At 44.7% G+C, this 25,606-nt stretch overlaps 5 protein-coding genes across 5 annotated transcripts; 1 reads left to right on the plus strand and 4 right to left on the minus strand.

Annotated features, from left to right (window-relative positions):
* Positions 1-6,241: 6,241 nt before the first annotated feature.
* K441DRAFT_583793 (uncharacterized protein) lies at positions 6,242-6,469 on the minus strand (the record flags this gene model as incomplete). Its single annotated transcript, XM_067644513.1, has 1 exon — positions 6,242-6,469. A coding segment is annotated over one exon (228 nt), but the record flags the coding sequence as incomplete, so codon positions are not given.
* A 1,488-nt stretch (positions 6,470-7,957) lies between these two features.
* On the minus strand, positions 7,958-10,291 carry K441DRAFT_583827 (uncharacterized protein; the record flags this gene model as incomplete). The annotated part of the gene is made up of 2 exons (XM_067644517.1): positions 7,958-9,205; positions 9,347-10,291. 2 exons carry the CDS (start codon positions 10,289-10,291, stop codon positions 7,958-7,960), a joined length of 2,193 nt encoding a protein of 730 aa, XP_067499022.1.
* A 1,626-nt stretch (positions 10,292-11,917) lies between these two features.
* K441DRAFT_584114 (uncharacterized protein) lies at positions 11,918-12,361 on the minus strand (the record flags this gene model as incomplete). The annotated part of the gene is made up of 1 exon (XM_067644534.1): positions 11,918-12,361. A coding segment is annotated over one exon (444 nt), but the record flags the coding sequence as incomplete, so codon positions are not given.
* Positions 12,362-13,870: 1,509 nt separating this feature from the next.
* On the minus strand, positions 13,871-22,245 carry K441DRAFT_279502 (beach-domain-containing protein). The gene is made up of 6 exons (XM_067640923.1): positions 19,472-22,245; positions 19,015-19,424; positions 18,470-18,962; positions 15,009-18,422; positions 14,255-14,958; positions 13,871-14,168 (listed from the first exon to the last, which is right to left on the minus strand). Exons 1-6 carry the CDS (start codon positions 22,152-22,154, stop codon positions 13,920-13,922), a joined length of 7,953 nt encoding a protein of 2,650 aa, XP_067499024.1. The 5' UTR covers positions 22,155-22,245; the 3' UTR covers positions 13,871-13,919.
* Positions 22,246-22,853: 608 nt separating this feature from the next.
* K441DRAFT_583997 (uncharacterized protein) lies at positions 22,854-24,806 on the plus strand (the record flags this gene model as incomplete). Its single annotated transcript, XM_067644526.1, has 3 exons — positions 22,854-23,228; positions 23,495-24,439; positions 24,492-24,806. The coding sequence occupies 3 exons, from the start codon at positions 22,854-22,856 to the stop codon at positions 24,804-24,806; spliced, it is 1,635 nt and encodes a 544-aa protein (XP_067499025.1).
* Positions 24,807-25,606: the final 800 nt, after the last annotated feature.

The raw sequence follows: 25,606 nt of genomic DNA on the forward strand, positions 1-25,606 counted from the left end.
TAATAGTGTCACTGGTAAGTAAAAGGTAAGTTAAAGGTAAATAGAAGGTAAGTTAAAGGTAGAATAAGTTTTATGTATTAAAGGATAAATGCTTTTAACCACTTCTATTTAGAGACTAATTGCTAATTCTTTTTTAGAGGAGAACTAGCTCCCTATATAATCTTTCTAAGACACTAGTAAAACCCTTTACCCCTTATCTGTCTAACTATGTCTTTTAGGACGTAGATAAAATATAGGTAAAACCTCCTTTTAGAATATAGATAAGACCTCCTTTTGGAATATAGATGAGACCTCCTTCTATCTTATCTGATATGTACCTTCTAGGGAATTCCGTTATAATAAGCCTTATATTTATATACTATTTACCTAACCTTTACTATAAGCTTCTTTACCTCCTTCCATCTATATATCTAGCACTTTAGTAGGCTTTTATAGCCTTACTTCCTTATAAAGCTTTTAATAGAATGGTAAGTTCGCGTCTTATACCATTAAATTGTAGGCAGTGGGGTTTTAGCTATAACGTAGGTGGTTTTTTAATTCGTTTTATTTTTATAACCAGGCCCAATACTAGATTAATATTACCTATATTTTAGTAAGTTTTGACAAAGAAGACGCTTAGTATCGTGCTTATTTAGGCCTATCTTTTAACTGCCTATAATAATAAGGTTCTATTATCGGGAAAATATTCGCAGGATGAGATTTAAGTAGACTTTAGTTTTCGCGTTTCGCGTAATTAATATATAATTTAACTAACTCGATACGCAATTAACTAACTTAACACGCAATTAACCAACTTAATATATAATTTAACTAACTTAATATATAGTTAACCTACTTAATATATAATTTAACTAACTTAATATATAGTTAACCTACTTAATATACAATTTAACTAACTTAATACGCAGTTGACCTACTTAATATATAATTTAACTAACTTAATACGCAGTTAACCTACTTAATATACAATTTAACTAACTTAACACGCAGTTAACCTACTTAATATGCAATTTAACTAACTTAATACGCAGTTAACCTACTTAATATACAATTTAACTAACTTAATACGCAGTTAACCTACTTAATATATAATTTAACTAACTTAATACGTAATTAACCTACTTAATATATAATTTAACTAACTTAATACGTAATTAACCTACTTAATATATAATTTAACTAACTTAATATGTAGTTAACCTACTTAATAACTTTAAAAGCTAACTATATATTTCTTAACGTGCGATTAAAGTAAAGTTATATACTATATATTTAACTATTATATATAATCCTATATAATCTTATATAATCTTATACAATCTTATATAATCTTATAGTCTTATTACTTAAAGGCTCTACACGAGGCTTTATATAAAGCTTTACGTACAGAGGCTCTATACGAAGCTTTATATAAGGCTCTTTATAAGGCTCTATATAAAGCTTTGCATATAGAGGCTCTGTATAAAGCTCTATATAAAGCTTTATATAAAGCTCTATACAAAGCTCTATATAAAGCTCTGCACAAAGCTCTATACGAGGCTCTATACGAAGCTCTACATAAAGCTCTATATAAAGCTCTACACGAGGCTTTATATAAGGCTCTGCGTAAGGCTCTACGCGAAGCTCTACGTATAGAGGCTCTGCATAAGGCTTTGCGAGAAGCTCTGCGTATAAAGGCTCTGCACGAGGCTTTACGAGAAGCTCTACGTATAAAGGCTCTATACGAGGCTCTGCGAGAAGCTTTGCGTATAGAGGCTTTATACAAGGCTCTGCGCGAAGCTCTATATATAAAGGCTCTATATAAAGCTCTATATCGGGTCCCCGCTATATTCCTAATAGCCTCTACACATGCCTCTACCCTATATAACTACCTTATTTTTTACCCTTTCTTCCTTCTTTATATCCTCCCTACTTAGGGAGGCACTAGAACGGCAGCTAGTAGAGAACCGTTGCTAGAACTAGATAACCGTCACTAGAACTAGATAACCGTTACTAAAACTAGATAACTATCGCCAGCTAGACGACTGTTACTAGAACTAGATGACTATTACTAGAACTAGACGACTGTTGCTAACTAAATAACCGTTACTAGAACTAAATAACCGTTACTAGAGCTAGACGACCGTCGCCAGAACTAGATAACCGTTGTTAGCGCTAGATAACCGTCGCTAGAACCAGACGACCGTCGCTAGCTAGACGACCGTTACTAGAACTAGACGACCGTTGCTAAAGCCAGACAACCGTCGCCAGAACTAGACGACCGTCGCTAGAACTAGACGACTATTATTAGCCAGATAACTGTTACTAGAACCAGACGACCGTTACTAGAGCCAGACGACTGTCACCAGAACTAGACGACCGTTGCTAGCGCTAGACGACCGTCGCCAGAACTAGACGACCGTCGCTAGCTAGACGACCATTACCAGAACCAGACGATTGTTGCCAAAGCTAGACGACCGTCGCCAGAACTAGATAACCGTTGCCAGCGCTAGACGACCGTCGCCAGAACTAGACGACCGTCGCTAGCTAGACGACTGTTACCAGAACCAGACAACTGTTGCTAGAGCTAGATGACCGTCGCTAGAACTAGACGGCCGTCGCCAGAACCAGACGACCGTTGCTAGAACTAGACGACTGTTGCTAGCTAGACGACCGTTACCAGAACCAGATAACCGTTGCCAGAGCCAGACGACCGTCGCCAGAACTAGACGACCATTACCAGCGCTAGATAACCGTTGCTAGAACTAGACGACCGTCGCTAGCTAGACGACCGTTACTAGAACCAGACGACCGTTGCTAGAGCTAGACGACCGTCGCTAGAACTAGACGACTGTTACTAGCGCTAGACGACTATTGCTAGAACTAAACGACCGTCGCTAGCTAGACGACCGTTACTAGAACTAGATAACCATTACTAGAGCTAGATAACCGTCGCCAGAACCAGACGGCCGTCGCTAGAACTAGACGACCGTCGCCAGAACTAGACGACCGTTACTAGAACTAGACAACTATTGCTAGCCAGACGACTATTACTAGAACTAGATAACCGTTGCTAGAACTAAACAACTGTCGCTAGAGCTAGACGATAATAACTAGCTAGCTAACACTATAAACGATTTAATTAATTAATTAAATTAAGGTAGCATAAACAGGTAGGTATAAATAGGTAGATGCTAATAGGTAGGTAGATATAGATAGGTAGGTAGATATAGATAGGTAAGTAGATATAAATAGGCAGGTAGATATAGATAGGTAAGTAGATGTAGATAGGCAAGTAGATATAGATAGGTAGGTAGATATTAATGGATAAGTAAATATAAATAGGTAGGTAGATATAAATAAGTAGATATAAACAAGTAGGTAGATATAGATAGGTAAGTAGATATAGATAGGTAAGTAGATATAGATAGGTAAGTAGATATAGATAGGTAAGTAGATATAGATAGGTAAGCAGATATAGATAGGTAGGTAAATGTTAACGAGTAGGTAAATATAGATAGGTAAGTAGATATAAATAGGTAGGTAAATGTAAACAGGTAGATATAGATAGGTAGGCGATGTAGATAGGTAGGTAGATATAAATAGGTAGGCGATATAGGTAGGTAGGTAAGTTAATAGGTATAATAGATAGGTATAAAAGAACCATCGCTATATTATATTAAATTATCTAAAATAATAATATTTATTTTGCTAGCCTTATAAATAGCTTTAAAATAGCTTTTATTTATTTAAAATATGCTATTAGTATAAAAGAGGTAAATATAATTATGGTTACTAAATACGTAGATTACTAGCAGGTTGCGCGTAGGTTACGCGCAGGTTACGCGCAGGCTGCGCGCAGGCTGCGTGTTAAAAAAACACGACATAGGCTAGTCGGTCGAGTTGCCAAATGACCTTAACTACGCGCTAATTGCGTTAACTACCAACCATTGAGGCCATTAAAAGGGTACCATATTTTGCCGATGATGCTAATTATATACGGAAACAGTAGTGGGTTTAAAGGTGCTTCCTTAATATCTAGAAGATCTTCTTACTAATAATATAGGTGTTAATTATAGCCGTATTAAGCGCCTAGAAGAATAAGGGTAGCTAGGTGCGTATAGTAGTAATCTAGGTAGTATAGTAGCTTTGAAGCTAATTATAAATATTAACGCCGCCTATTTAGTTATTGTAGTTAATAGAGAGCCTAGGTAGCGTTAACTTCTTAATTAAATTATTGCCCTAAACATTAGCTACTAGTTTCTTAAGGAAGGAATTATATACCTATAGCCGACGTTAATTAACTTTATTAACGTCCTTATTACTATATAGGTGAATTATCGTTAAAAACCGTACTAAATTCTTATCCTATTATATAATTAAAAGCACCAAATTAAATACGCCGATAACTACTCCTGTAATAAAGTTAAATGGTAGCCTTTCCTTCTTTTTATTAGCCCTTTTATACACCTTTAGATAGTCCTTTAAGTTTAATTAAGCTGTGCTAGCTATAGTAATTCTAAGTTGTTAAAGCACCTAGAGTAACGGAATATTTGTAAAGTAGTTATCTAAAAATAGGCAAAATTAACGAGCCTAAAGAGGAAGCTGTTAGGTAAGGTAGAGGACGTACTTAGAGGTATTTAAGAGAACAATATCTTAATAATCTGTTTGAGAAGGAAGCCTAAAAAAGTAGCCAGGTAAGGTAAATATAAAGCTATAGCAATATCTATATTAACAAAGGCTTATTATCTTAAAGCCCTCTAGTACTAGCTTACTAGGTAATTTAATTATAGCTATAGATTGTCTAGTAAACCTTACTATTATCTTATTAAAGCTAACTATAGATTTAGGTATAATATACTTTCTAAACGCCTTGCCCAAAGGAGTTGTTAATGGCTTAATTTTCTTAAAGACTTAACGTTTAACGCCCTCTAGTGGAGGTGGTGAGATATAAAAGAAGCGCTTAAGTTACTCCTATCTTTTTAGGCCTATAAATAAGCTAATTAAGTGTCTAGGATATTTAGAATCTACGGCCTAAAGATCTAGCACCTAAGTGCCTTTAAAGACGCCTATATAGATAATAAGCCCTACCTAAATTATTAATTCGCCAGCGGAGGTCTCCTTTTATACCCGTAATTGTTTACCCATATATTATCCCAATTGGTAATATCCGCCAGCATTTTAAAAGGCTGCATATAGGTTTATATTAATCGCGAGCTTCTTAAATATACTAACACTAAAGAATAGTAGAAATACTTAAATTGGCAGGTTCTATCTAGATCTATATCCGCTAGACACTATACTAATCTAATCTGCTAGCGTATAATAAGCATAGCGCTTATAATCCTTATTTTAATTAGAAAGGTTATTAGATTTAACGTCCGCGTTAATGCTACTAATAGGCTTACTAGTACGCCGAGCGGCGAATATTAACTTATTTAGAAGGTTAATAACTTTAAAATCTAGTTTAGAAATAGCAGCTATAGGCTCCTATAAAGTAGGAATAGTAGGAAGGCCTATTCTTATAACTTCTTTAGCTAATAGCTCTGGTAGTTTAGTCTTATCTACCTTATCTGCCTTATCCTTAGCAGTCTTACTGCGGGCCTTAAAAGAGGCTTTTAATTCGTCCTCGATATCCTCTGTCTAGCTACTTAGCTAAGCCTCCACTGCCTACTGCGTAGCTACTGCCGACACGCTATCGTGTGTATACTGCGTTACTTAAAAGGATTGTGAATAGGACTCCTAGGCTTAAGGTACTTTTAGAGGCTTTGGAAGCTTTAGAGCCAAAGGAGTATAACTTTTTTTAGGCGGCATAAGGACGATATTTTACTGGCAATTTAATAATTAAATAGATGGCAACAATATTAAAGCTTTTAGATTAACTATACTAAATATTATAGGCTTCCTGGCCACGTCGCTACTATTTACCGCAATATTTAAGTGTTAATAAGGCGCTAGTACCCTTGCTACTGCACTAACTAGAGGCTTTAACACTAAGCTCTATATAGTATAGAGCCTCTAGATTGGCTTATAAGGCGTATATATACAAAAAGTCTATAAAAACTTGCCAGATAAAGGGATATCCCTAGCATTTTAGGGTTACCTAATAGAATATCTAAAGAAAGCTTTTTATTATATAAAGCGCCTCCTAGTCCTTTAGACTAAGATAGTTCTTTTTAAGCGTATTAAAGTTACGCTTAGTATATATATTAAGGGCAGACTCTTTCTAAATTGCTATACTAAGTATAAAATACCAGCTATTCTATTTCGTATGATTATTAAGCGGAATTCTTCTCTCTATAAGACTTTTAAACTCCCTTATACGGCTAGCTAAGCTGCATGTATATACAGTAATATTATAAAGCTTTCTAAGTGCGCTAAGTTTCCGAAATGAATTACTCTTCTCTTTCTCCTCTTTTAGATCTAGCTCTTTTCCTTCTTTATATAACTTAATATTATTAAGACTAATTAAGTTTTTAAAGAGGAAAGCCTATATAGTAAGGTTAAGAATATAACCCTAATAGCGGATCCGTTAATAGACGGGATTCTATTTAATTCCTTCTTCCTAGAGAAGCTAGTCGCTTATTATATAATAGAGCTTATTATTTGCAGTATAGTTATCGGATATAACGGCACCTAGCTTTTATATAATCCCGTAGTCCTTAAGCACTAGAAGAAGAGTATTCTATTACTTATTCCCGCTATAAGAGGCTACCGTATAAAGGCCAAGAAGAGCATTTATAAGCTTTTCCTAGCTATTAATAAAATGGCCGCAAATTATAAGGAGAAGGTAATTATTTAGAGAGGTCTAGATATTAATGGAGAGATAAATACTTATTAGTGCAGACTGCAGCCTCTTTTATATAATATCCTTTTGCGATAGCTATAAGTTATAGATCTTTTTATTAACTGCTAAATAGGCTATAGTTACATGGCCATCTACTTTAGGATTAATTAACTATAGAAGAACATAGAACTCTAGCCACTTAACCATCCAAAATAGTAAGTTTTATATAATAATTAATGTAATAAGGGCCTTATTAATAACTTCCTTATTTAGGACCGCTCGGAGTACTTCTAAATCTAGCTCTTCTATCTCGTTTTAAGATAACGCTTTAAGGTAAAGGTCTTTTAATTAATTCTATATTGCTTCTTTTATATAACTAGTTTTAGGCTTAACTATAATGCTATGCTTTAACGCCAAGTAATTTCGGAAGTTAGAAGTTGACTATACAGCATACGACTCTGTGTAGTGTTTACAATAAAATAAAAGATAGGCTTTTTTATTTTGTACGGGCTCATTACTGCCTAGTGGACGGGTATACTCCTATGTTAAAAGAGCTAAGCAACCTCTTGTATTTTTTGATTTAGAGGTATTAATAGAGTCGAGAGCTTCTGATTCCACTTCTAAAGCCATATTTTGTACGATAATAAAGAAGAAAAAGGCGACGAAAATTTATTTGGGGTATGCCAAGACTTATCGCGATAAGATTTATCCAAAACCACCCTGATCCTAAGTACCCCCTGCATCTGAATGGAATTATGGATTAGGTTCTGGTTCTGCTGAAAATCGCGGATTGGTAGTGAGCTCTTATGCTTAAGAAATTTGCTTGCTCCTTAGATTTTAAACAGCGTAGCGATTTCGGTCCAATGAGGCCCAGGAAGGCTTGGTTCATCAATATACGCGGGTCGCATTATTTGATTTCATAATGCTCGTTATTTTAATCGCCAAAGACGAGCCTACGTCTGAATGGAAATTCATTTTCCCATTCCATGAACTCTTCATAGTGCGTCCACGCCTTACGGATACCGTCATCCAATATACGCCGCACCTCTATGCATTACGACAGCAACACTAAGCGCACTGTACTAGCTACTGAGATGTGTAAGCTGTGAAACAGACGTATACCATATGGTGAGTGGAGAGGTATTTGAAGATGTAGTTATGATCACAGCTGTTGTGACCTTGCATATGGGGTCAACCAAACCCATGGCCATTAGGGGCGCTAGGATTAACATTTTCAAGTTCAAAGCTCTGCAAAAGACTCTCCCATTGAGCCCAATTCATCTGGTCAGGCTCTAAGGGCGGTAGGTTGGTTATGTAAGAGGGATCAAGGTCGTTTCCAAGATCAAGGCTGGAAGAGAAGTCCTCATCCCATTCGAGAGGATCCAGAGCAGGTTGAAATTCCACGGAGGGGATTTCAGAAGAGACGTCGACATTCAGTGTTGATGCGGATACTGGGACCTGAGCTGATCGTCTACCTCCAATCCTCTGAGAACGTAACACTGAGATGAAGTGAGGTGTTTCGCTGCCAGGTATCCCGCGACTTGTCACAAAAGCTTCCCATGCTTTGATTGCCAAGTTGCCAACCGCAACCGGCAGAGCACGCTTTGAGTCCGCGATGAAATCGGGGTGACGCTCGTAGACCATCTGGACTTGCTGCCAGCCCAGCTCAGCGTCTTCTCCGCTTGTTCGGTAGCGTAGCTCGTTTAGGATATATATGAACGCTTTCCATTGGAAGTGCATGTTGACATGCCAAGCGAATCCTTGAGTTCCTTTGATGATGAACGCCATATTCTGGTACGAAATGACCTTCACACAATTATCAAACAGCAGGTCTTTCTCCTTTTGAGGCATACTTGCTCCTTTGTCCTCATACTGATCGGGGTTGTGGGCAATAAATCTCATTGTGCAAATGACGGCCCTGGAGAGGTACGCGGCCATCAAATGGGAAGGTATTGATTCGTCACAATAATTTAGGAACTTGCGTTTCAGGAGGTCTTCGAATTCATCGATGGCCTTATCTTTATTAGCAATTGGAACACCGGATTGGCTTAATCGACTCCAGGTACCATCATATGCGTTGTTGGGGCTAGAGCGCCGAAGAAAGTCGCCCACATGGCATCTGATTAAAAAGAACATCATTTCCGTAGGTCCGTCGTGTTCCTTGGGTGGATCTCGCATATCAGGATTCAGTTCGCTATCATTGACATTTAATGGAATTTGGACATCACCAAGCACAAACATTCTTCCTACACCGGCAAGCTTTTCGGCGTAAGCATCAATTAAATTGATTTGCCACCAGAGTCGTCGTCGCATTTCGGCCTCAAATACAGACAGACCGAGAGCTGATCCGTCACGGTGAAGACCGGATCTCTGTCCAATTCGAGTAGCGACTCCTGTCAAGACCCAGAGGGATCGCGCATCGTAGTCCTTGAGAGAAAGCTGGTGGATTGCATTATCAGTCATGTCCTTAGGCAAAGAAGTCGAGCGAATAAGGTGAACTAGAGTAAAGAACCAGCTATATGTCGTTCGCAAAGCTTTGTATATACTGAAGGTGTTTCAGATGTCGACGGGAAAACTTACAAGAAGTAACACCAGGGCCTGAAGGACCATCATGTCAGAGGACTTAAGAAAGCTTGCGTTAATTAAAGCTTGCTGACAGCCAGAACGAAACCTTCGTAAGACTGTGGATTTTCCTTCACCCATGATGGCATCACACTCTGCATCACTCAACGATACCAGTACACAACAGTATATTCCAAACATCAGTGCTTCCAAGTTTTTAGGCACATTTTCTAGACTTCCGGTTGCGTTAAGAATGAGCTGTTGTGTAGTGGGAGTATGAAAGATTTTGACAAGAGGGTTGACATTATCCAAATAGGTTTGCCAGAGCTTGAAGATCTGTACTGGTCGAGGATGAAGGCAATGAATATCGCTACTGGAACGTGGAGTACCGAACAGAAGATCGCTAGGCTCAGAAGGCATTTCGGGAGTCGATCTATAGTCTCTCTCTGCCTCTCCCTCATCAGAGGAATCCTGAAGTATTTTATAGTTGTCTCGAAATTCGCTGCTGATACTCGTCCAAAGGTGGTTTTCAAGATACCTTGACTTTCCTTCTTCGGCAAAGAGCATACCAGAATCCACGCCAGGTATCGTCCCAAAATGTTCTCGAGAGTCTTCTGAACCTTTCCGTTCGAAAGTTCCGGCAGCGGAATGCTCGCCCACGTCGGCAGGGTTCACGCCTAGCTTCTTCAGAGCCTCTTCATACAGCCGGAGCTTTGTATTTATGTCCATCTCCGGCCCCCGTCTTTTCCTGCGCCTGGGTGGCGCAGGTGGTCGGTATATACATTCGACGCGAGATTTGGTACAACTAGAACATCCTCCGGGGTTCTTATCGCATCGGACTTTCCGTTGTGCGCATAGGACACAGGAGTAGCTTTTTTGGATCTGGGCCGCCGAGCTATTTGGTGCTGAGGGCGACGGTGCAGCGCCAGGCAAGATTGTTGGCGAGAGTTCGGAGGCAGCCATTGCCTGGATCTCTTCGTGAAGCGCTTCTTTCGTGGAGGGAGGTCAATAGAGCGCGAAATAGAGGATTTATGGATCTAGTTTGAGTCAGATGGTAGGTAGCCACGTTCAATGCAAGGGATCAATAGTAGATTAGCATGAACATCCTGGGTATCGGACAGGGATGAGTAAGCTATACAAAATAAAAGGGATAGGGCCATCACAGATCCGCATCTTGCTCCTTTCTTGGGCTGCTCTATCTTCAGGATTGTAATAATATCCTCGATCGTTATTTGGAATCGCTAATGCACAAGATTGATATCTTTGCAGGATGGGTTGCTTTACTCATCCCCACAGGTGGCTGACAACAAAACGTTGAGCGACCCCGCTGTGGCACTGCACAAGTTCGCCTGTATTTCTCTGCCACCCCTCTCGCTGGTAACGGCATGAAATTTTAAGTACGACCCTAAAGTGAGACACTCCCTAAAGAGTATTTGAAATATCCAAACTATTGAGAATTGATGCAGGTACTCGATTTGTATTTTGGCTATTCATCGCTGCAGGACTAGCTCTTTCATAATTCCACGCTCTCGCACCGAAAATCTCAAACCGAATAACTGGCAGTATTTACTAATACATACCTTCGTGTATTTTTGTTGCTTAGCGGGCGAGTTAGGAAATCATAGCGTTCCAAGTAAAATGAAGTTCACTTCGCAACTTTATTCTTACATTCAAATCTTCCGCACGAAAAATCAGAGCGTAATGAATCTATTAAATTAGCTCGAAATAAGATCCGACGAACTGCCCTGCCAACAAAGATATATGAAGCCTCTTTCAAACCCCACTCTTCAGCGTCTTCGGCTACAACTCAAACCTCCCAAATCACAGCAAACATCTATGCTGCAAAAATGAAATTCCTCAGCTTAATTCTTGTCCTCAACCCCCGTTCTGGCCGGCGTCTTACCTTCCCGGCTCCTGGTCGCCATGTCTATACATCGCCGGGACGAAACTCGTAAAATTCACCATCACGGCGGACCTTGCGACTAAGAAACAGCGCGCAACGGCGTCTGTGTAACTAAAGGAGAATGTAACGAAGCAGGCGGGAGGTTATTGGAAGGAAATTTGTGCTGTGGGACTGAAGACGATGCTCATGGTTGTGCTATCCGTAACTGCTCCGGAGTTGGATCATATTGCGATTGGTGGCGTCCGACTTCAATCAGTATTGGCCATTTCCATAGTAAGCCCCCGGTGATAAACATCATAGATTGAAGTCAATAAGAGATGCTAATGAGTGATTTTAGGCAAATTTCCTACATACAACGATTACAGGTGTTGTATTTGAAGCAAAACTACGCAGAGAAGAGGAAATAGCGGACAATGTCATTAAATTCTATTTACTCTGGCAGCACAGCCTTGGTAATGATCTGACATGCAATTCTGTAATTTGAGAGTTTAATTCGATATAATCGTTGCAAAACATGGGGATCTTTATATATTCATCCGATTGTTGTCTAGCTGAAGCACTGCCCTCGCTGGTTGCGCCATTGATATCCTATGTATGATTCCGAAGAGGTAACCTCTGCCTAGAACGTGCAACATTGCCAATACTTTCTCCTAACCATAGCCTACTTCCGCAAAGAGAGCGCCCTACTATCCCCCTAAAGCCGCCGAGACAATCCCCACACCCAACTCAAACCCAAACCCCTCCGCCTCGCCTGTAAAATCTTTCCGGTACCAATACACCAGCTTCCCCATCTCAGTTTTTCGCGCCTGCTCCACCGTCTTCTTCACCACCTTTGAATCATTCCGCGTCTCCGCCCGCAACACCTCCCACTGCGCATCCTTCATCATCTGCAGCATCGCCATCACCATGGCATGATCCACATCCTGCACGCGGATCGTCAGCGCCTCCGCATTCTCAACCAGGTCACCATTCCAAGGCGCGTCGTCCGCGACAAGCTGCAAACCAGCGCCAGCAACACGGAAAAGGGCGTAGCACTGAAAATCGTAGCGGTAACCGCCAACAGTGCTGACGGGATGGTTGGAACGCCACTCGTAGCGCTGGCCGTCCGAGAGCGTGAACGTGAGCTTGTCCACGGACGCGCCGCCGCCGTTGCCGTGCGTGAACTTGGCCGCGACCGCCTTGCCGTCTGGCCCGTAGAGCGCCTCGGGCTTCACGGGCCCGACCTCGGTGTCCGTTTTTGCGGCTGTAGCTCCATAGTTCTGCGCTGTCGGATTTGCGGGCCAACGTCCATTCGTATTTCTGCTGCCGTATGTGCCCTCCGTGCTTCTCTGCCCGGAGTGAGAATGCGACGCTCTTTGGATCCCTCGTTGCCCGTGACCGCCGGGGGGTGACGTGGTATTCTAGGTCGCGAGGGTCGTCAAGCCAATCCTTAGCTTCGAGGAATTTGGATCCGACTTCAATGTAGTGGATCTTTACCGCTGGGGGGAGTGGCGGAAGAAAGATTCTGCAAGCTTAGCTGCACTGAGAACGTGGGGGAGTATGGTTATAGGTACTATGCGGACGGTGTAGAGTGTTCCATCATCAATGGAACCGGGTTCGGAGCATAGGGCGAGCCATGCTCTCCTGGCTGGTAGCATTTACGTGATGGGGCAACGCGCCGGAAGATGTGGCGATATATCTTGCTGTGTATTGAGGATTAGGGGGATACAAAGTTTGCTCGCCATATGGGATTGGGCCAGATGTAACGTGCTGCGGGTAGGGAAGGACCTGTGAATCTGGCGGATATTGAGGAGTAACGTCAGCTGGTGAAGTACTCCAATTCTGCTGCTGGGGTAATGCGTTTGGCTGTTAGTATCCGGTAGGTTGTTGAGAAGGACATGCACCGGACTGCTGTGGATGTTCGAGTGGCTGTTGGAGAGGATATCCATTCCATTGCTGTAGAGGGCATCCATTCGAGGGAGGGTACTCACTTCAGTTGCTGTGAATATCCGTTATGCTGCTGTGGAGGAGCTCCATTCACCGAGTAGTTGTAGGGCTGATACTAATATAGCGATGCCATTGCATGTAGTCCTTAAACACTTGACTTGCTCGAATACAACACTTAAGAATCATTCATCGCCGGGCCAAACCCCCAATTTCTCCGTCGGGTTAGGAACCGACAGCTTCATTTGAAATACTAAAATGAGTGTGGCGGCGCCGTGTAACTAGGAAATCACTTACCTTGGTCCTGCTGGCATTAGCACTACTGATATCCGAGACCTGACTAACTAGAATCTTGGTTCAGCCGTGATCTTCCTGGAAATTCTCCGTTCGCACGCCCGCTGCATGNCATCCCGTTCAGCTCTGATGAAGATGCAGCTGAAAACAATGCAATTCTAGGACATACATCTCCTACTATTCAATACCTAAGCGTAATCCATCGCACTATCATATCCTCTCTATCCCATTCAGGAGTCTTGTTTTGAACATGGAATTTTAAACCGTTAAGTGGTATGTCTATAAGCCCAGTCCCCAACCGCTACGCTTAGATGCACAGCATTCACACACAGCGCCGCCCAGCGCATCATTGTATTCCTTCATTCCTTATCCTGAACCACCATGTCTCTGTACACAGTCCCACTCGTGCTACTCATACGTTACAAGTTAGCATCCATGCTTATAAATGTAACAACAAGCGCGCCTATTCAGCTAAATAATGAACCCTTGGGGTAACGCATCGCTTCCACTATTATAGCGTAAAAACAAGGGAGTGGAAGAATCGAAACTTACCACTTTGCCATCATCATCGCCCGTATACACTACCTGAGCCATTGGCAGGATGCATGTAATGGACGCCGAGAAATTGGCACCATCCTCACGAGAGGTATCGACATGGTTTAGCCGCTTGACTAGATCTACAGACCACTTGCCCGAGTGATTGAGCGAGAGGTTCCAAATCTGCGCGATCATTAGTACCTACTCCAAGGCATAGGGTACGAAAGAACGAGGGAACCATGAACATAGAGATTGTTTGGGGAACATACATTGACGACACCTCTTCGATGGCCGGTGAAAAGGAGTTCGCGGTCCAGCCACTCATTCCCGACCCCCTCGTAGAAGGCGCAGGAGCTGATAATATCATCTGGATCATCTGTGTCACATATCTCTTGGTCAAGCAACAAGTGCCCATTGAGCGTGAACAGCAGCAGTCGCGACCCGCAGCATAACATGATATGACCGGTGATGTTATTGATACGAGCGCACCGAACAAATGCGGGGATTGGCCTTCTCACATCCAAATCAAGCTCTCGTACAAACTCTGAACGGTTCAGATCCCACAAAAAGACCTTCCCATCTTCACTGGCAGACAAGAAAGCTGAAAACGCGCGAGAGGAAGCAAGCGTAGTGACTGGACGCTTGTGTCCGAACAAGCATATGACAGGTTGCAAGTCAATGGTTTTGGGCCCTGGGACAACTGTCCATATTGCAACTGCACAATCCGTTCCTGCTGTGATTAATGTTTTCCCGTCGACGAATAAAGAAGTGGTTAGTTGTCCTTGATGCATATGCTCAAACAATCCGAGTAGTTTCTTGGAATCGGCTGAGTAGAAGCGTACACTTCCATCAGTGAAGCCCCATTCCATATACCGATCATATTGCGGGGGAATGTTATGACGGAAGGCGGCGGAGCAGAGAAGGCGGTCTTGCTTGGATGAATATAAGAGCGAAGAAACACGTTCGTGAGATTCTGTAATTAAAGTTAATATACAGCATCCGTGAGGAAGTCGATGCTCTTACCAAGCAAAGGAAAGGGAAGACGTGTGAGGGACTCTGCGGCATTGTCAAGGCGTTTGAAGCGCTGAGTGGAGTCCTCCCGCTGAATGTGTGCTCGTTGGAAGACTTGAAGAGGCGTCTGACCAAAGTTGTGGATAATGCCAATTGTAGCGAGGCGCTCAACGGGGTCTTCGATGTTATCAAGGTCTTTTGCCCCATGGTACGAGAGGTGATGGAATACATTGGTTGCTTCGACGGCAGCCTCACCTCGCTGCTTGAACCCGAAGACGAGGTCGATCCAACGATGTAGATTTTTGCTTACATATGGGCTTTCAAGAGCTTCGCGGTGCTTCGCTATGAAAAGCTCCGGATCACCTTTGGCCCAGGGAGGAAGTATGACGTTGTCGATTTTTTCTCCCGTACCTTGTTTGAGACCAAAATTGTAGTCGTTTAGGTTAGTCAGAAACTCAGGAAGGTAAAAGAACTCCGGTGTGAGTTCTCGGACATCGGTCATATTGTCTCGTGAGGCAGAGAGCCAGGCCCGCTCGATGGAATAGAACAGTCTGTCAGCATGGTCAAAGCTCCCACCTTGGAGTAGTAGATACGACTGCACAAATGGCTGCAACCGAATGAGATACGAGGTTACAATCATAGCAGACGAGTAATGCGTGCCATAGTGGAATGGTGGGGCGTTGTGATCGCCCATCTCGGCAAATGACTGATAACGTTCACGGAATTCAGATTCTCTTGACGATGTTTGACATCCCATCGGTCTTGAGAAGTCTCGGAAAGTTCGTGGGTCTGTTAAATCCAACTCTTCACTTGTGTAGTCTGCTAATACCCATGGGAAAACTGGATATTGTGTCAGATCGTTAAAAGTTCTGCCGGCAAGGGTATTAACAAGCATTAAGTAGTGGAAGTTGGAAATCTCTCCTTTCATCCATTTCTTGGTAGCCGGATTAGAGGTAGCAGGAGCGAAGACGTTGGCAAATTTAGAGCCAAATGTCTGCGGCGCTTCCTCTGGGTTCCGTAAGGACTCAAGGCGCCATGAATTCTCTGGATGCGCCAGAGAGTCTGGCTTGCTGACGTGCGGAGCTCGCGCAATAAGCCTTGAGAAAAGGTCGTTCCGTGTCGTAGAAGAGATTGCAGTGAGAAGATAGCTTCGACCGTCTTCGAAGAAGATCTCAATAGCGACATCACGGAAAAGGAACCGGCGCTTGGAGATACTGATGACTTCAGCCCATTTCCAGTGCCTTGCGGACTGCTCCTGATCTTTGAGTAGCGGCTTTCGACTGGATGTTTGCCGCCCTGAAATCATCTGTAGGTATGCATCTCGCTCATCCGGTGGAGCCTGCCAAACTCGTACGATTTCTCCATCTGATCGCTGGAAAAAGTCATCAAGGAGGTATAGCCAGTCTTTGCCAAGAATGAGAAGCCCTTCACATGCTTCCAAGCCTACGATACGGGAAACATTGCAGACATGTTGGACTTGATCACCACGTTGTAAACTCCGCATGACTTTCCGATTCTTATCCTCGAAGCCATCCTCGTCTTCTTTGGGGTCTTCCACCATTTCAAAGTCTTCTTCAAGGGCTGACTCTGAGGATTGGCTATTCGAGCGCTGGCGACCAGCCTCCAGAATCGAGGTTCTGTTCGGATCGGAGGTCTCTGACGGAGTAACACCAACAACCTCCTGAGATGAAATTCTGGGCGCATTGGTTTCTAGTCGAAGCCTGTTCTTCGCTATCATGTCGGAATCCTTGCGTTTTGGCTGGTAGTCATCTTGGCGAGGAGTGTCATCCGGTATAATCCTCATGCGCATCCGATTACGGCCTTCTGTCTCGTCCAAACGCCACTTCAACTGCGTGTCGCCTTCGAATAATCCACAAGGTCTCCGCAGGGCTCTATCAAGCTGCACGATTGTAGATGATATGAATGAAAGGTTATCTTGCTGATCTTGCAAAGCACGTTGGTGTTTGAGACGCTCCGAAGCATGCACATTAGCTCTCCAATGCGTAGTCTGAACCTCGTGTCTCTGCCAGGTAGCATCGCTTATGGATTCTTCACTCTGCCACTGTTTTAACTTCTCCTTGCGTCTTGCGGCTCTGTTCTTTAGGGTCTCCTCGGTCTTGCGATTCTGGTCCACCACAAATTCCTCCCAGGTTCTGGACATGGCTCCAAAAAAGAACGCGTTCAAGTCGGCTTGGTATTTGTCGATCCAGGTGAGAAAAGTTTCGTTGTCTAGTTCCATCAATTTGTGAAAGCCTCTTGATAGGTATTTTTGATTCACGTTGATAGCATGGTTAAGGATTGCGGACGTGTCATCAGGTTTTTGAACGAGCAATAACCGCCAAAAGTTGGCTGCTGATAATCGTACTGGCTGATCGTTGCTGACTAATTTGGTATAGAGAAGGTAGCAAATCAGTTTCAGGAAGAGACCTTCGTTGTTTTCGGATGACAGTATGATTGTCTGCCAATATATCATCTTGTCGATGAACGCGACGGTTTCTGATCCTTGTTCAGATGTGTCTAACTCTGAGAGCTGTAACAGCGCTACTCGAAGAAAAACGGATCGAATAGTAGCAGTGGCCTGAGTGCAGAGGCGCACGCTCTTTATTTGAGCAATATCCGGACGTTGTAAGTATTCAAGTAGTGTACCTGTGAAGTCCAGAAATGGCTCAGCTCCATTCAAGAACCACCCTTCAAAGACTGCTTCTGCGAGATGCGTGACATATCGGGCGAGATTGGTGAGAACTCTTGGTTCATGGAGGAGCTTCTGGTTGAGTTGGATAGTGTTCGAAACCGTGGACATGGCGTGGCGGAGAATATATGATTCGAAATATGCTTGATGCTCTTGAAATCCAGGTGGAGTTTTTAGAAATAGACCAAGCCCAGGGAAATCTTTCCGTTGAAACAGCTGATCTATAAACACACCAATCACAACTTCGAGGAGTCCTTCAACCACAGTACTACCAATTTTCAAAGCCACCGGCGCACCATTCCTTGGTGATATTATAGGATTCAAGGGAGGGGTGGGTTTTGAGTTGTCGAATTTCTCTGCGGAAATAAGAATAAAAGTCGACCCGCGTCGCAGGGGTATCGCCTGTTGTGTTGCTAGACTTGGTGGTGATTCCATGGTTGTCTTGCGAACGATTGGAGCTTGCTGATTTGCTGATTTACTGAGAGGCTGGATAACCACATCTTGGCCTTCAAACGTTAAAGCAGAGCCTCTAGACAGTAGCTCTGTCTCTGCGCTAACACTATCAGAGGTGACGATAACCGGATAGAGAACAAATAATAACTCTTGCACATAATTAGAAGAATTTGCGTAGTCCCGAAAAGCTTGAGATCTCGCATGCACATCGGTAAGGAATTGAATAGCTACATTAAGCACTGCGGCATAGTTGTCGAGTCGATCAGCTTGTGGATTTTGGGAATCTAGAAGAATTAGCAAAATCAAACCGCGATGAAAATTGATGACCGACCTGAGAAAAACTGCTTAGCACTTAAAGACATAGTTCGTTGCCTGCCGCGGATTGTAGGAGTTAAATCGGATGATGGTGGTTCATTGAATTCCATTTGCTGTGGCTCGTTGAGGGATGCCGCACTGGCCTGATCCTTCACAATTGCACGCAACCCTGTTTCAAGCATTGCAGTGATAACTGGAAAGACTTCCGGATAAACCACTTTAACTCTGGGATTATTGGTGAAAAGGTCTGTAAGATTAAAGAGATCGAAGTCACGTTCAAAGTCGATACTGGCAGCGTCACGGTCGAAGAGAATTGCGAAGCAAATTGTCCATATCCCTGGAGTGTTCCACCAAGATTTAAGTCTGTGTTTCATTATCGTGAAGCCGCCGCTTTTTTCTGCAAATTTTTTCACGTAGCTTGGCCCGTTGACGACAAGTAGACGAGCAAGTATCTTTGCACCCAGGACTACCACACGAGGATCGGTTTCAGCAAGTAAATAAAGAAGCCACTAGTAATTAAGTCAGCAAAAACTAACACACAATCAAGTAAGTAACTCGTACTTTGCTCGTCACATTTTTGGCAAATCGCTGAATGTCGGTGATATTAGCTTCATCACACAACAGTTCCGCCAGCATATTGAGAATTGCCACACCCAAATCTGCAAGTGAGAGACCAGGTGCTATGTTGGGATCAATGATGGGGCTTGCCGAACGCGGCGTCGAGCCGGGAGTTGTAGATAGAGGAGCAGCTCTGCTTCGGAGCCGCATGACGCTACTCTTCGAACGTAGTGTTCGCTTTGCGAAGGTACGACTATCATGAAGTGCATACGTGACAAATAGAGCCAAAAACCGCGCCGTTTCTCCCGACATATTGCACCGCACAAGGACTTTGAAAGCTTCAAGAAAGTACGGAAATACATCTGCAGAGAATGACTCTCCCTTCAATGCATCCATAAGCCGCTTGACAACCCCTATAGGAATGTTAGTCCGCCTACAAGAGAATGACTCGCTCACTCACGCATTCTAATCAGTCGCTTTGCGTTGTAGTGGTGATGTTTGCTGCCCCGAGCAAAATTGACGAATTGACCGTAGTATAGTTTCTGTGTCTCCACAGACAATGTCCTCCTCCATATTTCAAGATCGACGAGAAGGACTCTGTACGCTAATGGATTAATGATGAGAGACTCTGTTGGATTTTCTTCATCATATCCGATGAAACGCAAAATAACTCTGAGCAAGCTAAACACGAAAGACTCGCGCTCATCGGTCGTCATGTTAATCTCAGAATACTTTTGTCCAGCAGAAGCAATTGCTGAGCCAAGGCCCAATTTTTGACGGAGAATCTCACCAAGAACAGCGAAGCCATTTTTACTTTCGATAGCCTCACAATTACGCCAATTACCCTCGACAGCCTCGAGAAGGATCTTAACCGCTCGCACAACTGCATCCGGAGTTTGGGCTAGTTGAACTAGCTTCAGACCGACTGCGGTACAGCCTCCTACCCTCCACATTGCATCATCAAGTGCTTGAGGGACAGCTACGACTGGATTTCCGGCGAGGAGCCCCACACCCCGAGACTGTGTCAAAGCGTCGTTGATGGAAGGAACCGCAGCGTTAATTATGATTGGAGTGCCGCGCATTCGCGTGCGTCGATGAAGATTCTTTGCTGCCTCTCGAGAGAGTGATTTGATTAACTGCGACTCATCGACATTGTTTCGATCATCGTCATCCATGACAGATGTGGGTGACAGACTTATGAGGATGCGCGATTCTGGCATAATATTCCCAGCATTCAAACGAATTGCTGTGACAATATCAGACTGCTCTTCTTTTCCAGGGTGTAAGATTTCATTTTGCACATGTAGCTCGGCCGATGCACGGTACGTTTGGAAGGATCCAAGACGATCCTGGTAATTACCACTGTATCGAGGACCAAGTTTATGATGGACCGCGATCATCTCATCTGATAGAGGCTCCTGGAAGAGGTGGAATGAGGCTACAGACAGTCTTGAACTGAGCACATTTCGTCCTAAGTGAGGAGCTAGGTCCTGTGGTGTACCAAGAAAAGCAAGGATGGGTGCGTGCTTTTGCCCGCCAGGTGATAGAGAAGTGAAGCTTTCAGTGTTTCCGTTGAGTGGGGGCGGACTGGCCGGATACTGGCATTTCATAGCCTCTGTGAATTCTCCATTGACGTAAAGTGAAGCCCGGCTAGAACCCATACCCATGGACTTGGCGCTCGGACGTCTGTGGACGACAGCAATGTGATACCAAGTACCTTCATCAAAGACAGTAGCCTTTTTGAATCTGATGCTGGGTTTGGAGGATGCCATGGAGGTCTGAAGGATAAAGCGACGCGTATCTTTTTCGAGATACGCCATGACGAAGCAAGTTTGGCTGGGGTCGTAAGCCCCAAATATCGTCGTGTGGCAATTGGGATCGTATTTATCTACTCGTATCCAAGCAGTCATTGTGTAACCTCCACTCGATGATGAAGGGGGGAAGGGTCGGCCAAGGTCGGCCAGCTCAATGGAACTGTATCCTTGCAAAGAGAGATCGAACTGTATGAAAGGCGGCTCCCGAGACACTCTCATGCCGTGGAGGAGAAACTCTGCTGCCTCCTCTGAATATGAAGCTTGACGAAAAAGGTAATAAGCATCTTCTAACTGATTGACACCAAAACCGATTAGACTTCCCGCAAGTTCTCGTAATAAACTAGCTTCAACAACAGAACGATTCTTTCCGAAGAGTGCCGGAAGAATGATACTCAATACTCCGGTAACATGGACAGCAGCTTTATTGCAAGTAGATATAGCCATGATCTCTTGAATGACTAGGAGAATAGAAATCGATAGGTGTTGGGGTCTAGAACCAGGGATATCCTCTCCAGATAGCATGAGCCAGAAATTAAGGATGATAGTAATCATGTCCGGATTCTGCAGCAATTCGTTACCGCTAAAAATCCCTCGTAGATGACTCCGAAGGGTTGCGATGGTGAGCTCGCCCTCCTCGCCACCGTCTATCCCGCTATCTGGATAGATGACCACATAGCTTGAAGTTTGAGAATCAATGCCACTCAATGGCTCGTCTTGACCTTCTTTCCTCTGGGAATCGCCAACATTATCGATGTCACGAAAGATGCGGGTCATCGCTTCTTCACCCAGCGCAAATGCGAAGAGGCAGCCAAACAGCTGCTCCTGGCCAGTATCGTCACGGCGGCTCTTCGACTGACTACCTCCAAGACCCGTGCTTCCAAGAGCTTGTTCGAGTGCATTCCACCCTCCACCCTCCACCCTCTTTGCAAAATATCTCCGATTCCCCGGATGTTCATTAAGAGCTTCTGAGAGCACATCCAAGGTCGCCTTGAGGACCTCAAAGAAATCGCTCCGGTCATCAGCCGACAATTTTGAGGGATTGTAGAAGCCGGACACCGAGCGTATTGTCGCGAGCAGAACCGTGAAGCCTTGCACATGGCGAAATGCGTCTTTAGCTTGCGTAGGGTCGGGGGAGTCGATTAGCAATTGGCGAATGCGGCGTAAGGTGTTGCTCTGGGCTTGGAGATTGTCAGCGGAGGGCGTTTGCCTGTCGGAGGCATTTGTGAGGTCGTCCACAAGGGCGCGCAGCTCTGCAGTGGCTTGACTATTCAGGGGATTTGTCCTCGAGGCAGCAGTCGAAGACCTGTACCGGCGCGCCTGGCCATCCATATTCAGGTAGTGCCTCCGCCGCTGAGGTAGTTTTGAAGGGGAAATCTAGGGCGAAGCAAAAGATAGTGCATGTCTCTCAGCACGGTGAATTCGGGAAATGAGAGACGGTTGTGCCTGTAGCACAGTGCTGGTGTGAAGCAAGCCCAGCACTCGGATTATGGCGGCTGCACGCGAAGTGGGAGATGGTGTTGCTAACTGACGCAACTAGAGCTTGGACGCCGAATCTGATGAAAGTCGCAGGTACGGTCTCCTCTCTCAGCAGCCAAAGCAGCAAAAATATGCCGGAGCTCTCCCAATACGCCTGTTGTATCCCTATCCTAGCGTCCAGGCACGCGTAAATGGCGAGTGACGATGGCCCAAAGACACGGCTCACGAGGCAGCACTCGACCTGGGGTCGCTTGCATTGTCCAACAAAGACACACTATGCCCGAAGCAGCAGAGACGCCAGCCTCACCTTTACTCAGCCTCCAGGCCGATCCTCCGACTCGTGCAAGCCCCGACTCTGGCCGCGCCTTGATAAGAGCTCCCCATCACCATAGCTACCACTTGCTCCATCATCCATCATCCTCATCCTCTCCTCCATCCTTCCTCCTTCCTCCCCCATCACCATCTCTTCAACGCTGTTTTACTCCATTCCCGCTTTTATTCTCATCGTCTTGTTTCCTTTGTAGCAAAGCCTGAGGGAGTTTACCCGCCACCATGAGGTCCGCTCTCAGTCTCTTGCTGTTGCCGCTCCTTGCGTCAGCGTCGCCAGTACTCAACGTTGGCACCATCCACAATGATGCCGCTCCCATTCTCTCATCAGTGAATGCAAAGGAGATTCCCAACTCATATATGGTCGTGTTCAAGAAACACGTAAAGCACACCGATGCCGCTTCTCATCACGATTGGGTTCAAAATCTCCATCTATCCAGCCAGAAGGAGCGGGCGGAGCTGCGAAAGCGCTCCCAGTACCCTATCTCGACTGATATATTCGAGGGCTTGAAGCACACCTACAACATCGCCGGCGGATTGTTGGGCTACTCTGGCCACTTCGATGACGAGACCGTTGAGCAGATTCGGAGACATCCTGATGTGAGTCACTTTACATGTTATTAGCATGGCTTGCATCGAACATGTCGCCAACCACATCCCCTCGCATCTCCTTTCATCTTCCGAAGCTCATCTGTCGTCGCGTGCGTGGATGGAGCTTTCCTGTCACCACTGCTCTTATCTCCGCTCTCTGCCGCTGCCGAGTCCTCACGCAATCGGTTGGCCTCATCCATCACACGTGATGCATACCCAATCAATATCCAACCTCCCAATAGTGCACGATTGCTAATGGATTCGACATTGAACAGGTCGAATATATCGAGAAGGACTCTGAAGTCCGCACTATGGAAGACGACGTTCAGATTGAGAAGAACGCTCCTTGGGGCCTTGCCCGTATCTCGCACCGCACAAGCCTGAGCTTCGGCACATGGAACAAATACCTTTACAGTGCTGATGGCGGAGAGGGTGTTGATGTATATGTTATCGATACTGGCACCAACATCAAGCACGTCGACTTTGAAGGTCGTGCTACTTGGGGCAAGACCATCCCAGCCAACGATGCTGATGAGGATGGCAATGGGCACGGTACTCACTGCTCCGGTACTGTTGCCGGAAAGAAATACGGTGTTGCCAAGAAGGCCAACGTCTACGCTGTCAAGGTCCTCCGGTCTAACGGCTCCGGAACCATGTCCGATGTCGTCAAGGGCGTCGAGTATGCTGCTGAGCAACACTCCAAGAAGGTCGAGGCAACCAAGAAGGGCAAGGGCAAGAAGGGATTCAAAGGCAGCGCTGCCAACATGAGCTTAGGCGGTGGCAAGTCTACTGTTCTTGACCTGGCCGTCAATGCCGCCGTCGATGCTGGCATTCACTTTGCTGTCGCCGCTGGTAATGATAATGCTGACTCTTGCAACTACTCCCCCGCTGCCGCTGCGAACGCAGTTACAGTTGGCGCTTCAACTCTTCTCGACGAGCGTGCGTACTTCTCCAACTTCGGAAAGTGCAATGACATTTTCGCTCCTGGCCTCAACATCCTGTCCACCTGGATCGGAAGTGAACACGCTACCAATACCATCTCCGGTACCTCCATGGCCTCTCCTCATATCGCCGGTCTCCTTGCCTATATGCTTTCTCTCCAGCCTTCTAAAGACTCGGGTTATGCTGTTGCGGACATTACCCCAAAGAAACTGAAGGCGAACTTGATTTCCATTGCTACTGAGGGTGCTTTGACTGAAGTTCCAAGCAACACCAAGAACGTAAGTCTTTCTACACTCGCAATATCCTGACATCTTACTAATATTCTGCTAGATCCTTGCCTGGAACGGTGGTGGGTCCTCCAACTACACTGATATCATCAGCAAGGGAGGCTATGCCGTTGGCAAGCAGGTGGATGGGGAACATGACACTGTCACCATCACCATCCCTGATTTTTCCCTTGAAGATGTTGAGGTTGAATTTGAGGAAAGCCTCCAGGCCACTGGTCGCAAGATCGAGAAGGGCTCCTCCCGTCTCCAAGAGAAGGTCGAGAAGCTCTCCCGGGAATTCGAGGACTTTGTCGCCGATGAGATGGAGGAGTTCTTTGACGAGTTCCGCGCGCGCATGGAATCTGCAAAGACCGAGTAAGATGTTTTTTAATCAAAGATGAGAATCTTGCCGCATCATATTTTGTCACGGGTAGCGTCTGCCTTGATACCTAAGTTCGTTTGGCTAGCGTATTTATGCTATCTATACTCGAGGTGGGTATGATTGGTCTTGGGACTAGGTTTTTCTGGCGGATCTGATCGGGGGAATTCGGGTGCTGTATCTCCCTTATTGCATAGATTGATGAACTGAAGTTGGTGGTTGGAGCATTTCCTTCGGTTCGTGTTGTTTAACATGTAGTTATCTCATCACCTCCGGGGATTATAAGGGATTGGTAGTACTCAGCAACGATGTTTCCATCTGTGGCTATTCGAAACTTACGCTTTCTTGATGCGGGTCTTCTTTGCGAGTATTGATGCACCATTACATTTGAGAAGAGGCCCTTCAATCAGATTGTGCTATCTTATCAGTATGTTGAGTTATCTCGCTTTGAGCACTTAATGTCTTACGTTCAACCTTCCTTCACCTTCGCTAGGTCAGGAGCATCTTCCATCTGATAACTAACACAAACCATATCCACAGCAGCGTATCAAGGCTAGCAATTCGTCTGCATAGGCTGTGAGCGTTGTGTAGTCCGGGGAGATATTTTCGAGCGCCTTTGACGGCAAGCGATATTCGATGCTCGCTACTTGGGGAACTAAATCGCAGCCAATGGATCCTCAAAAAAATCCAATAGAAACCATGACCCGCATTACGATCATCGATCGAGGCCTCCCAGGCTAACTACCTATAGGTTAACTACACTCGAACGAACACTGGAGCTTCCCGTTGTCGAGGTTATT

Source organism: Cenococcum geophilum (genome assembly GCF_001692895.1).
Source record: "Cenococcum geophilum 1.58 unplaced genomic scaffold K441scaffold_56, whole genome shotgun sequence".
NCBI classification, from domain to species: Eukaryota; Fungi; Ascomycota; class Dothideomycetes; order Gloniales; family Gloniaceae; genus Cenococcum; species Cenococcum geophilum.

Coding starts and splice junctions, on each gene's coding strand:
- K441DRAFT_279502 (XM_067640923.1), bottom strand. CDS start 22,154: ATGGATGGCCAGGCGCGCCGGTACAGGTCTTCGACTGCTGCCTCGAGG. Junction 19,425..19,471: donor AAAGCGACTGATTAGAATGC/GTGAGTGAGCGA, acceptor ACATTCCTATAG/GGGTTGTCAAGCGGCTTATG. Junction 18,423..18,469: donor TGCTAAGCAGTTTTTCTCAG/GTCGGTCATCAA, acceptor TAATTCTTCTAG/ATTCCCAAAATCCACAAGCT.